Source organism: Magnolia sinica, chromosome 13, assembly GCF_029962835.1.
Source record: "Magnolia sinica isolate HGM2019 chromosome 13, MsV1, whole genome shotgun sequence".
NCBI classification, from domain to species: Eukaryota; Viridiplantae; Streptophyta; class Magnoliopsida; order Magnoliales; family Magnoliaceae; genus Magnolia; species Magnolia sinica.
This window is the reverse complement of record NC_080585.1, coordinates 17839688-17854244: the sequence shown is the minus strand read 5'-3', so window position 1 is coordinate 17854244 and position 14557 is coordinate 17839688. Positions and strand designations below refer to the sequence as shown.

General features: G+C 40.0%; 1 protein-coding gene across 3 annotated transcripts in view; it reads right to left on the bottom strand.

Annotated features, from left to right (window-relative positions):
* LOC131223037 (probable tocopherol cyclase, chloroplastic) overlaps positions 1-14557 on the bottom strand; it is a 46181-nt gene that overhangs the window by 18973 nt on the left and 12651 nt on the right. For 2 of the 3 annotated variants that reach the window (XR_009160268.1, XM_058218317.1), the window contains exon 3: positions 236-315. Coding sequence is in view for 2 of the 3 variants with exons in the window: in XM_058218317.1 (XP_058074300.1) it covers positions 236-315 (80 nt within the window). In the remaining variant the exon portion in view is untranslated. The remainder of the gene's footprint in view (positions 1-235; positions 316-14557) is intronic. The other variant, XM_058218318.1, reaches the window with a different exon arrangement.

Sequence of the window (14557 nt, the reverse complement as noted above, 5' to 3'; positions counted from 1 at the left end):
TACCTGCTTCTTTCTGGTAATATGTTAGTATACTACATAATATTGAGAAGAAGTTTGGTGAGCTTTAAATAAGGAAGCAGTTATAGAAATTGAACTGAAAAGATTTCAGATCCAACAATCAGAGTTCAAAATGTCCTTAAAGATTTAAAACAGAAAACATCAAATAAATGCAAAAATTTACATATTTTAAATGCTAAATAAGTTAAAATTTGAACTTCACAAGAAAGATATATACCTGAGGAGGAACTTCCCCTCTTGGTGGGGTGAAGCCTTTCCCCTCTTTGAAGGTATTCCCTAATATAAGCTCATGCCTACCTATGCATAAACAAAGAATTAACTGAAGGAATTTAACAAACATGAGCACTTAACATTCAGAGTTCAAAGAATACAAAAGCTAGAGCCCATAAAAACCAAACCAGTTACAAGCCTAAGATAGATGCGTATCAAAATTTAAAAAAAATTAAAAAAATGTACACATTGATGAAACTTGAGATGGAATGTGACAATAAGGAATGGAAAGAGCCTGCTCTAAACCAAGGAAAAAGTTGATGTAAAATTGACAATGGTAATTGTGGTTGATCAAATCTTTTAGCCTACCACGCGTTGCATTAATAGAATGTTAAGGGGAATCATAATGAAGTTATATCCAACCTGCTTATGTGACAAGTGGATGATAAACAGGGTAGAAGGTCATAGTTACCAAAAGATTAAATGAAGTTGATCCAATAAGGAGTTGCTTTCATGAGAGGAGTGGAGAAGACCAAGATTGGATTACTTGCCTTTCAAGCGCCTCATAGTTAAAGAGTCCTTCTATCTCGATTGCAAAGTGAGATAGGTAGTATCATCTCAGAAAATCAGAGTTCCTTTGTCCTAGGTAAGCAAATCTTGGATAGTGCTCTTATCGCTCACAAATGCCTTGATTCAAGACAGAGGGGAAGTGAAATGCAGTGTACAAACTGTTAGGATTTGATCTGCGGAATCACACAGAGATAGATCTAGGATGGCAATCCAAGAGCACCAAGCAAACACAAGAGAACACAAAGATTTAAAATGGAAAACCCTTTCGGGAAAAAACCACGGCACAAAGCGACAGAAATCCACTATGAAAGCATAAATTACAAAGAGAAAAGATTTACCCGATTCGAACAACCTTGAATCTCACCCTTGCTACACCTTTTGAAACCCTAGAACCCCTTCTAGAAACCCTTAAAATACTTTTAGAAAGCCTTAGCATTCTTTAGAATAGCCCTAGGGACCCCTCTTTATAGTTTAGGAAACTCCTCTTTCGCACCTCTCTAAAACCACCTCAAATTTACGTAGTCTGCGCAGAATCCGCACACAATCTATGTAACCTTCGATTGGTCGAGCCTGGGCTTCAACTGGTCGACCCTGTCCTTTGACTGGTCGAAGACCTCGGGAATTTCAGATACATTGTTGCTAGACTTCGAGTCGAACTTTCTTCGACTAGTCAAAGATAATAAGATTTAAGACATCTTTTTGACAACAATCTCCACTATGTCTTTAATCTTTAACCGTGTAGCTTCTTGTCCTCTTATCTTATCTCTGCATCACATCATAGCTTCTTGTGCACAGTCCGTCCTTCTTTTTACGTCATCGACAAGCCCAGAGAAGTTGCACAGAACTTGAACTTTTCTGCAGGAACAATCTAGGTGAGCATGTCTGCCGGATCTGAATCCACATGCCCAACCACCTTTGCTCTTGTCTTCTCAAAAGTAAGACGTAGTCTTCTGTACTTCGAATGTATCGAAGTAACCATCTCACCGCCATCCAATGTTGCTTACCGGGGTATTTGCTCGCAACACCAATTGCTTGTGAAATAACTGGTCTAATACAGACCATGGCATACACTGCCAACCACATTCGAATAAGGCTCATAAGACATATCCTGTTTTTCTTCATCTGTTTTGGGACATGTCCTGAGGAAAACTTGATGAGAGATGCATAAGGAATGCTCTCTGGCTTTGCCTGGTCAATCACATACTTGATCAATACCTACCCAAGGTATTCTACTTAAGATAACCAAAGCCTACTCCTCTTTTAGTCTCAAAGCCAAGAACCATCTTTGCAGCCCCCCGATCCTTCATCTTGAATGTCCCACTGATGGGGACATCTCGCGCACACACACGCCCCCCTTACGCACTTAGGCAAGGAGGAGGGCCCCACTTTCGATTTGGATCAATGACAACATCCATGGATGGCCTCCTAGTTAGAGGACTGTGTTTTGATTCCTTGGGGTGGTCCCGATCATCATGTGGATCCCATCATTGGATCTCATGATCGTAGCCCACTACCCTAGGTGACCTAGGACTTTGAGTTTTGCTTATTATCATTATTAAGAACATCATGAACGATTTAGATTATATTGATTAGTTGTTATTTTTTATTACTTTGTCTTTAAGTAATAGTATGCACACATGGCGCGACTTTTGGGGTATAGGTTTTTCTTATAAATAGGCCACCCCTTGTAGGGTTTTTTTTCATTAAAGATGATTAATAAAATTCTATGTTTTCTTGTTTTTCTAATTCTCTGAGTTGTGAAAACCTAATTGGGTGCGAAATCCTCCCTTCTTCGAAGGGCTAATTACCGTGGTGCGAAGCCACACCCATCCCAAATCCAAGTAAATGCCCCCACATTTAATGGCCACTTGGACCCTAAAGCTTTTCTAGATTGGTTAGCAAACATGGACCACTATTTTGAGTGGTACGACATGTACAGCCTTGTCACTAGAGAGCGCGCACCAAAGGCTAGTGTAGAGTTACCCACTGAGGCCATTCCGATAGTGGATGAGTTTCGTAATATCTTTCCTGATGATCTACCGGATGAGTTTCCCCCTATGAGGGATATGCACCACACCAGGACGTAGGACACCGTACTACCTATAGCCGAGTTTGCATTTAATAGTTCTGTTGATAGGTCCACAAGTCTAAGTCCTTTTAAAGTCGTTACTGGTTATAAACCTAGGAAACCTATTAATCTTGTCCCTATGTCACTGTCTCATAGGCCATCAGAGTCTGCAGAATCTTTTGCGCATCACATTCACTCATTGCATCAAAAAATCAGGCAAAAGATTACTACTAGTAATAAACATTACAAAATTTCTGCAGACCAACATAAACGATTCAAGGAATTCAATGTAGGGGACTCTGTGATAGTCTACATCAGGCCAGAGAGTTGTTCGTAAATTACATACGCGTAGCGCTCGACCATTCCAAATTATAAAATGAAACGATCTCAATGCGTATGTGGTAGATCTTCCACCTTCCATGAGAATTAGTTCCACATTCAATGTGACGGATCTAGTTGCATTTCAGGGGACCATTGATACATTGTCCGGCCTTTCACCTAATCATCTTGATTCTTCAGACCTTTCCCTTGATCCATGGTCCCCACCCGACCCATCTTCTTAGCCTCTACCTCTCATACCTACCTTTCCCACACCCAGAGAGGAAATAGAGGATATTCTAGACCATTAAATAATATCAACGTCAGACGGCGGATTTCAAAAGTTTCTGGTCAAGTGGAAGTCACGCCCACCTTCAGACAGTACGTGGCTCACTGAAGAGGAGCTTCAGAGACCTGATTTCTTGGAGAGGTTCAAGAGTTGTTTCGCCAGTGACAAAATCTTCGCAACAGGGGAGAGTTGATGGGGACATCTCGCGCACATGCACGCCCCTTACGCACGTACGCAAGGAGGGCCCCACCTTCAATCTAGATCGATGACGACATCCATGGAGAGCCTCCTAGTTAGAGGACTGTGTTTTGGTTCATTGGGGTAGACCTGATCATCATGTGAATTCCATCATTGAATCTCATGATCGTGACCCACTACCCTAGGTGACCTAGGACTTTGAGTTTTGCTTATTACCGTTATTAAGAACATCATGAATGATTTAGAATGCATTGATTAGTTGTTATTTTTTATTACTTCCTCTTTAAGTAATAGTATGTGCATATGGCGCGGCTTTTGAGGTATAAGTTTTTCTTATAAATAGGCAACCCCTTGTAGGATTTTTTTTTTCCATTGAAGATAATCAATAAAATTCTGCATTTTCTTGCTTTTCTAATTCTGAGTTGTAAAAACCTAATTGGGGGCGAAACCCTCCCTTCTTCGAAAGGCTAACTACCGTGGTGTGAAGCCACACTCATCCCAAATCGCCCCCATCTCCTACCCTCCATATTCCTCATCTCCTACAACCATCCCTCATCAAATCCACCCACGTTTGTAGCTAATCTTTCCCCTACAGCAAATTTTCATAATTTGGCCCTGTAGGAAGGCTGAAACTTCGGTGGAGAACCATGTTCAAATCAATCATCTGTTTGACCTAAAATTTGGAAGGAAGGTGGCCCATCCCTGGCCGATCAGACCCTAGCTGGCCAATTCCAGATTCGTGGGCCCCATACACGTGCGGGCTGCCATCCACGCACGTGCATCAGGCCGATTTGCTGTCCACACGTGCAGGCTGATCACAGGTTCCCTCTCGTCTCTATCCCACTCCTCTTTCGCCTTATTTCCATAACCCTAACCCTAGATCATCTCAAATCCCCAAGTTCTATTCCACTTTTGAAACCCTAAGTTTTCCTGAATTGAAACGTGAGAATCCCTTAGATCAGGAAATAATCATTTGCATGTGTGGAGGAATCTACTATCATTTGAGCATTGTTTGGTCTATAATTTTTAATTGATCCAGCCCTAGCATGTGCATGCTTAGACCCGCATAGATTCCCCTTGTTGAGTGTTTGACGTTATGTGGGATGTGGAATCTTGTGTGATTTTTCTTGAACTAGTACGATCTAAAGCCTGAAATCTTGCCTATCATATTTAAGTTTTCATGTCCTGCATCACCCACTTAACCAAGTCTTTAATACGTTGATTTCAGACATGTCATGACTGACGATTTATATGTCGTCCACACACAATACATAACTCACCATGAAGGAATCAAATTTTATACCACTACCTAGGCGACAGGTCGTGTAACGACCTCCTGCAAACTTTTCTTCTCAGCCCCTTTAACTTCGAACCGCTCTGATTGCTTCATATAGATCTACTCTTCCAATTTCCCGTGCGGAAGTGCAGACTCCACATCCATCCTTTCAAGCTCGAGATCACATTGGCCAACCAAGGCCAATATGAATCTTATAGACACCTACTATACCATCGGTGCGAATATCTCAGAGAAGTCGATCCCTTCTCTTTGAGCATAACCCTTCGCTACCAACCTCGATCTGTATCTATGTTGTATCCTCCTGAAGATCCACCTACATCCAACCACTCTCCGGCCCACTGGAAGATCCACCAACTCCCATGTGTCGATGTGGTACAACGAGTCCATCACATCGTCCATAGTCACCTTTCACTTTTCAACACCAGGCTCACCTAGAGCCATCTAAATAGTAGACAGATCCCTCTCGCTTGTAACGAGTGCATATGCGATATAAGAGTCGTCCATGTACCTCATCGATATCCTGCGATTACGCTGTGTGATTCTTCTCACAGATGACTACTCCACCTGCTCTGTATCTCTGTCCACGCGTCTCAACCTTCATGCCCTACCCGCTCATGTGGTCATGCTCAGCATGCCACACATGTGCAGAGATGGAATCCGCTATATCCACTACAGCTTCACCTGTTGAAGTACTCCCGATCAACCTGTGAAGATTACCAAGTCATTACGCTTTCATAATTACCTATGCCCCCTTAGATACTTTAAGAGCACCATCAATACCTGTGAACTTGCAACCCATTGCCTCAAGTACACCAAGAGAAATCAGATTCTTCTTCCAATCAGAAACGTGCCTGACATCAGTCAAGGTATGCTCCACCCCATCAAACATCTTGATGCGCACCGTACCAACAGCCACAACATTACAGGCAATGTCATTGCCCATAAACACCTGTCCACCATCGCACTCCCTGTAGCTGGCGAACCAACTCTGATGAGGAGTCATGTGAAAGGATGCCCGTGTGTCTAAAATCCACAGCCCCTACGATCATCGTATGGGCGGGCGTTTGATCATAGACATAGACAAGACATCACCATCACGTCCACTCGATCCATTTGACGTGACAGCGTTGGCCTCCCTGTATGAAGCCTCAGATTCTTCTCTCTTAGATTTAGGATTTGTACAATCCTTCTTCATGTGTCCTTCTATCCCACAGTTCCAACACTTTATCTTACATGTGCCCTTGCCTTTGGATTTGGATCTAGAACTCGAAGATCCTATTCCTTGTTCATAATTTCTACCCCTCGTAAACAGTGCATCAGAATGTCCCCATGTCACCGTTTAGCTTTCTCAAGGCCTTTCCTTGCAGGGCTGAGATAACGGTGTCGACACTCAGGGTTTTATTCGTGGTGCACATTATGTCCTTGAATGACTCATACGATGCCGGAAGAGAATTCAACAACATACATACTTGTTCCTCATCTTTCATCACTTCCTCCATATCCAGCAATTTGTAAACCAATTTATTTAAGTTGCTAATGTGAGCCTCAAGATCTCCACCTTCTGCATCTTGAAGTTATACCACTAACGCTTCAAGTGTAAGCGATTTTCAGAGGATTTTTTCGTATAAACATCTTTAAACTTCACCCATAACTTAGCCGCAATTTTCTCCCTCATGAAATTGTAGAGAACTTCATCCGTGAGACATAAACGGAACGAGGATAAAGCCTTTTTATCAAGAGTATTTCAATCAACATCAGTCATAGTAGACCTTCGCTCCTCAGGAGCACCATCTTCGCCTTAATCAAGGGAATGATCATTTTGATCTTCCATAACTCAAAGTTATTTGTTCGTGAGTACTTCTCAATCTCATACCTAGTGCTTCCCATTGATGCTAATCCCTTAGATTCAGATCTGTGCCCCAACAATTGCTTTGATACCAGTTGTTGGGATTTGAACTACGGAATCACACAGAGATGGATCTAGGATAGCAATCGAAAAGCACCAAGCAAACACAAGAGAACACAGATTTAACATGGAAAACCCTTGCGGGAAAAGGCCACGGCACAAAGCGACAGAAATCCACTATGAAAGCATGAATTACAAAGAGAAAAGACTTACCCGATTCGAACAACCTTGAATCTCACCCTTGCTACACCCTTTGAAAGCCTATAACCCCTTCTAGAACCCTTAGAATACCTTTACAAAGCCTTAACATTCTCTAGAATAGCCCTAGGGACCCCTATTTATAGTTTAGGAAACTCCTCTTTCGAACCTCTCTGAAACCGCCTCAAATTTACGCAGTCCGCGCACAATCTACATAACCTTCAACTAGTTGAGCCTGGGCCTCGACTGTTCGAGCCTGTCCCTCGACTGGTCGAAGACCTCGGAAATTTTAGATACATTGTTGTTGGACTTTGAGTCGAACTTTCTTCGACTAATCAAGGATAACAAGATTTAAGACATCTTTTTGACAACACAAACATGATATTGAGAAGGCTTACGATCATGTTGATTGGGCTTCTTAAATTACATGTTGCAGACGGTGGGTTGTGGGGAGAGAAGGAGTAGTTGGACTCGTAAGTGAGTTGGTTCGGCGCACTTCTTGGTTCTTCTAAATGGTTACCCAAAAGGTTTTTTCAAAAACTCTAGGGGCCTTTGCCAAGGGGGCCCGTTATCTCCCTTCTTATTCGTCATAGTGGCGCAGGCGTTAGGGAGGATGCAAGCTAAGGGGCAAGGGGAGGGCTTGATTAGTGGGTTCAAGGTGGAGGGGATGGACTCTCCCATATCTCATCTCTGGTTCATAGACGAAACTCTAGTTCTTTGTGATGCAAACCCTAGTATGGTGGATAAGTTAAGAACAATTATTCGGTGCTTTGAAGCGGTTATATTCCTTAGGTTAACATCTCTAAAAAATGTGCAGGGCTCAGATGGAGGAGGCTGAAGTGGGCATTTTTCTGAGGTTTTTGGGTGTGCAGCAGGATCACTTCCAGCTACATACATGGGTCTCCCTCTGTGTTGGAAAACTAGCTATTCATCTTTGGGAAAAGGTGGTGGAGAGATTTGACAGGAAGCTTGCTAGATGGAAAAGTCTTGGCGGCCGCATTACTCTTATAAAAGCGGCCCTCTCCAACCTCCCTCTTTATTTCATGTCGGTCTTTAAATGCTCGGCTCTGGTGCTTACAAAGCCTAAGAAACTTCAATGTGATTTCTTGTGGCAAGGGGTGGACGATAAGAAGAAATTTCACTTGGTGGATTAGGATGAGGTTTGCAAGGCCTATGAAGATGGTGGGGCAGGTATAAAGGATCTAAAATCTATGAATGTGACTTTGCTCAGGAAATGGCTTTGGAGATTCGAGGCAAAAAGTGGGGCCCTTTGGAAGGAAGTTATCAAAAGTAAATATGGGTGCTGGGAAGGAAGATGGTGGACTACAGATTCTTCTATTTATAGCATTGGCCTTATGGAAAGGAATCTCCCTGTGAAGCCGGTTTTTATGGAGGGGTTGGCTTTGCTTTGGGGACGATGTTTGGATTGGGAGCTCCCCTTTGAAGGTTGACTTCCCTAGAATTTTTTTGTTAGCCCCGAACCCATCCATGGTGGTGACCATTGTTTCTCTCATGTTGGTGAGGAAGTAGATTGGGATCCTACGCAGGCAGTTTCTTCGCAACGAGAAAGTCGACGAATTTGTGTCCCTTATGTAGCGTATTTGACTTTGCTACCCAGTCAACTTCGACCCCAATAGAATGATGTGAAAGGTTGACAATTCAAGATCTTTTTCAATTAAGTCGCTCTATTCCCTTGTGCATGAAGAAAGTAGGCATGAGGATGTAGGGCATACCAAATTCATTTGGCATTATGATGTCCCTCAAAAAATTGCGGCTTTTGGGTGGCTTGTCAATAGGAAGAAAGATCTCACTATCAATAATCTTCGGAAAAGGGCTATGGTGATTCTTAATATGCGCCTATTATGTGAGCATGATGAGGTGCGCCTATTATGTGAGCATGATGAGGAGACGGTGAACCATCACTTTATGCATTACTCCTTTGTGGGGTTGATTTGGGCAAGATGTATTTGGCCAATTTCAAGTCCTTTAGGTGTTCCCGAGTGGTTAATGGTCTCTTGTATGGCTAGCACAGGATGCGCCTTGGGAAGAAGAAAAAGACCTTGTGGAAAATGGCTTTGCTTGCGGTTTGGTGGGCTGTTTGAGAAGAAAGGAATGCTAGATGTTTTAGGAATGAGAGGAAGTCATCGGATGGAATCTCTCTTAGGGCAAAGATGCATGTTGTTGAGTGGGCCTCTAGTGTCTCCAAGCTTAAGGAATGTAATCTGGATTTTCTTAGGTTGCAGTGGGTCACCTCCTGGCATCCCGTCTCTTTGTAGTTTGCTTTGTTGGCTTTTTAATAAAAATTTCGTTATCTTAAATAATAAAAAAATAAAAATAAAAATAAAATAAAAAGTCAATCTAATAATCTAGTCCAATACCGTAGAAGAATATAAATGTAAAATACAAGACGAGCAATGCCCATCCAATGAAAGTAGATTGGTAATCAGAGAAGTATATGCAGGATCTATAAACACAAGCACTAATCACAGAAGGGCATCGCATTTTCTAAGTTGATTTTAACATTTCAAACAGCCAGCATATGAGCAAACCTAGAGGTGAACACAAGTTGAGTTCGATTCAAGCTAGGCCAAGCTCGGCTCAGCTCGACCCCACCATGATCCAAACTCGGCTCGCTAGTTTGAGCCGAGTCGAGCTGGGATAGAGTCAGGTCGAGCATGTTGTTCGAGTCAAGTCGAGTTGAGTCGAAGTATATTTTAAAAATCGTAATAAAATCATTAAAATGATAAAATCAAGATTTGTTAGAACCAAAGTAGGTGCAATGGCAATGCATAACAAGTTATTACAAGTTAACAAGTAACAACATGAGAATGTTTGTTGCTACAAAACCTTAAACCCACTTAATATTCATCAACAACTTGTTATTATGGTCCATATGATGAGCACCATCAAGGCCGACAGATAAGAGAGTTACCACCTTCATCTGAACTGGATCCATCAGCATCGCTTTTGTCGTCCCATCCACCTGACGCATTATTAGTTTCATTGACAACAGGAGATATATTTGCAGATCCGGAGGTGCTATCTTCTCCTAGATATTTGCTTACTTAATATTCATCAACAACTTGTTATTATGGTCCATATGATGAGCACCATCAAGGCCGTATATATTTAACTTACTTTTTCAAGCCTTCTTTATAAGCTAATCTATAAGGAGTTCCCAACATCTCATAGAATGAGTTATTAGTTTCATTGACAACAGGAGATATATTTGCAGATCCGGAGGTGCTATCTTCTCCTAGATATTTGCTTACTTCTTCTAAATCAGAAAGTAGTGAAACTTTACCGTCATGTTCCTATATATATTTAACTTACTTTTTCAAGCCTTCTTTATAAGCTGATCTATAAGGAGTTCCCAACATCTCATAGAATGAGGAGAGCCTGGAGAGAAATTTTGATGTTTTGTGACTCTTCTTACTTCCTATGCTCGGCCCTGCCTAAGCATCATGTTGTTTTGGAGGACATCAACATTTAGATACCTCCGCCTCTTCCCCACTTATCTTCAAGGCAAGTTTCAATTATTCTTTCAGATCTTTTAATATCACATCCTCCTCTTCTGCTTCTTCTTCCCTACTAATTCGTTGCACTCTCTCTATTTCTAAATCTTCTTCTACTATAATAGGCTTGTTATTATAATTTGTGTGGCTAGTTAAATTTGGTGTGGAGGAGGTGGACTTTTTCTTATTTGAGTCCAAGAGAGCTTGGAATAGAATACGCGCTTCGTATGAGGCATTGCGACATGGTTTTGCATCTCCTCCCCGACCAGATAAGTGTATTCTAAGCCAGTTTGTTTTGTTCACGAATTTATCTCCACACAAACGGCATTTAATTTTCATTCTTCCAGATGTTGGGGAGTACACTTGGGTACCGTAATCCCAAATGTCTGTGGATGGGTCATCAGACGACATTTCCGCACAAGGGCTTTTGTTAATAGAGAATTACATTTTTTAGGCGAAGTCATGAAGCCAACATAATTTACAATAAATAAATTATAGTACATTCAAAATTCAAATGTCGATGTCAAATCATTCCAAAAATAATATAAATTAAAGTCTTACAAAATAAAATATGAATTATAACAACTAACAAGATCAAAAAGTGCTAAAAATTTAAAACCACATTTAAATAGATGAAGGTGCAATAGCGTCTAGACTCTCAGTCTCATCCTCTTCATCATTCTCTTCATTAAATGAACTACCAACCCAAACTGGACGCAACCAATCTTGTGTACAAACGAGCGCTTCAATTGTTTTAGGTCCAAGAGAGCTTTTATACTTGCAAACCACCCTACTATCGGTGCTAAATGCAGACTTGGATACCACTGTTGTAATCGGAATTGATAAAATATCTCGAGCCATCAACGATAGTATAGGGTATTTTCCTTCGCAAGCTCCAGTCTTCCACTAATCTAAAACGTCAAAGTCTTGGCTAGAGACATTCACGACTGGCTCCTTGAGATATACATCTAATCCTAACACGTTTGTTTGATGACTTGCTTCATCTTGTTCTAAGGTTGAGAAGTACTCATCGAGAAAATGGTCACCACGTATAGACAAACTATAGCCACGTTCATGCGTAAGTTGTGTATCCTGTGTTATGGTAAAATTAACAACATAAGAATAATACAATTCTCAACCACACGAACACTAGATGCTTCAATTGCTGCTTTGTCAAACAAATAAATTTTCTTATAAACGTAACTAACCAACCCAATTTTGCAACAAGAATCAAGGACAATAGCTAAAGTCATTAATAGGTGACATTCGCTCCAGTACTTTTCAAATTTCACTTTCATGCTTAGTGCCATATTCTAAATATAATTTGGACTTATTGTGACACTTCTCTGAAGAGCATCCTTAATCTTTCAAATCTTCGGAAGAAACAAATTCTTTGGAAGAAACAAATTTGTTGTTAGATATTTGTTTCTTCCAAAGATTTGAAAGATTAAGGATGCTATTCAGAGAAGCGTCACAAATTTGTTGTTAGATATTTATTTTCAAAAAATATCTTTGTACAATCATAGTAAAATCGAACGTCTTTAGCTCTTCTCCAATCATCTTCATTAGGTAACCAAGCATATAAAATAAAAAAATAAAAAAATAAAAAATAAAAAAGGTAAGCAAGCATATGCTCTGTCACAGATGACAAATTCTGGGAATGCAAGTTTCAACTTGACTGTCGCATCCAACATTTCATATGTTGAATTCTAACGGGTGCACACATATTTAACTTCAATGTTTTTTATGATCCAACATTCAAACATTAAGAGTATATTATGTCAGATACTAAGTCTTAATCGTGACCCCCTTATATACTTCATGCTCTCTCTTATGTTCTCAATCATTTTGTCAATTATTTTTAGCCCCTCTTGCACAATTAGATTCAAAATATTAGCACAACATCTGACCTAGAAAACCTTTTCCCCAAAATCAAAATTACTTGTTGTCTTGAATTGGTTCCGTAAAAAAAGAAATCACAACATTGTTTGCAGATGTATTATCTAGCGTGATTGAAGATATCGTACTTTCGATGCCCCTCCTGAAGACAATTGTGTTTGCAGTTTGAAAAATCAAACTGGCATGAGGGGGAGGAAGGTGACGAAAGTTTAAAATTGTCTTATGTAAATTCCAATGTGCATCCACATAGTGTGCAGTTAGTGATATGTACCCCCTCCTTTGGTTGGACGTTGTCCACAAGTATGAAATAAGACTTATATGCGAGACTGTAACGGATGACAAAAGGGATTTCATCTTTGTCTTCTCATTCATATACATGTTCATGCATTTTCTTTTCACCGTGACCCACGAGCACTTTTCAAATTTAGGATTAAGTATTTATTGTATTCGCTAAAAACTCTACTCTCTATAAACCTAAATGGTTTCTCCTCAACGATAACTATTCTTGCAAACCACTCTTTCAATTTGTCTTTTTCAAACTTATGAGTGATGAGAGTAGCTTGTAAGTCGTTTCCTCCATATAAGACAAATGAGAACAATTGTCGGCTTGAACGTGGGATTTTTGGACTGTTAGCACAATTAATACTGTGTCTGTGATAATGTGAAGTTGATCCCCCAGAATGCTTTGCAAAAGTTGACTCGCAATGCTTACATTTAACCTTGGTAACACGGTTCACACCCTCTTTTATATCGATCTCTTCAAAATCGTCCTAAACTACTGCTCTTTTCTTCCATTTATTAGACGTATCTGAATTCAAGTTTTCCTCATCTCCTTGGATATCAACAACTAGAGGGGATGTGGCAAATGCACCATCACTAGGGATTTTCTTACTAGCTATCTTTAAATATGAAAATAAGAAAACAAGCGTAAGATATGTAAAGTTGGAAGGTGTCATTATAATCTGTGATTTGTAAATAAGCATTTTCTAACGTCTCCTAAAATTTAATTTCACTTTTTATCACATTCAACAATATATCATGTACCATACTCACACAATTTACATGCAAGTCGAAAATTCGACAACATCTCCCCCATAATTCTCCAAATATATATAAAAATTCTCTACTATTTGAGTGTCATCACCATTATCTGTTATTCATAGAGGGGACGCAGTCAATCAGTTGAGAACCATATATTCAAGGAATAAATTAGGTTGATGCACCAAATCTCGAACTCCATGTAAATTGTGTAAGCAACATTCGGTACGTGATATATTACAAAACTATCTAAATTTAAGAACTCATATATATAAAGAATATCAAACCAATAATTGATTTGAATACAATTTATTGTATATGAATTCTTAAACGGGTAGGTAGATTATTAAATTCATCTCTCAAGTGTGTCAAATGTCAAGTGGGGTCGCTCTATATCTAATTGATTTGTGTTCAATTGAAGTACAAAATTACAAATCATATATTTAATATATGATTTGTAGTTGAAATCAAATTCAAGTAATCAACTACAAGTCTACAAAAGTCTAGAATTTCCCAATTCAAGTAATCAACTAACATAAGCAATTATTCAAGTAATCAATTAACAATTCTAGAATTTCCCAATTCAAGTAATCAGCTCAACCCAACCCGACACAACCCGAGCACCCCCCTAACCATCTTAGCCTAACCTTGACCCAACCCGACGCAACACAACTCGAACTCGTGTTCAGCTCTACTCCACCAACTCTTTACTTGACCCAACTCAATATTTAATGATTAAATTAAAGATATTTTGATTAATTACATCAAATAACTAAAATAAATGCCTTCACATCTGACTTGGCGAGTAATTTCAACTTGGGGTCGGGTCATACTCTCAGACAAAGTTTGAAATTTTGTTGATACTTGACTCGGCTGAGTTTTGAGTCAAGCAACCTAGTTTTAAATCGCGGATTAGGTACTACCCTCAATAGGATGTAGGTAGAGACTGACGGTCTTGTCATCGGGTCTATGAGGCCCACCCTGACCCAACCCGACGCAACCCAAGCTTAACCACATAAATAGATAAACATAC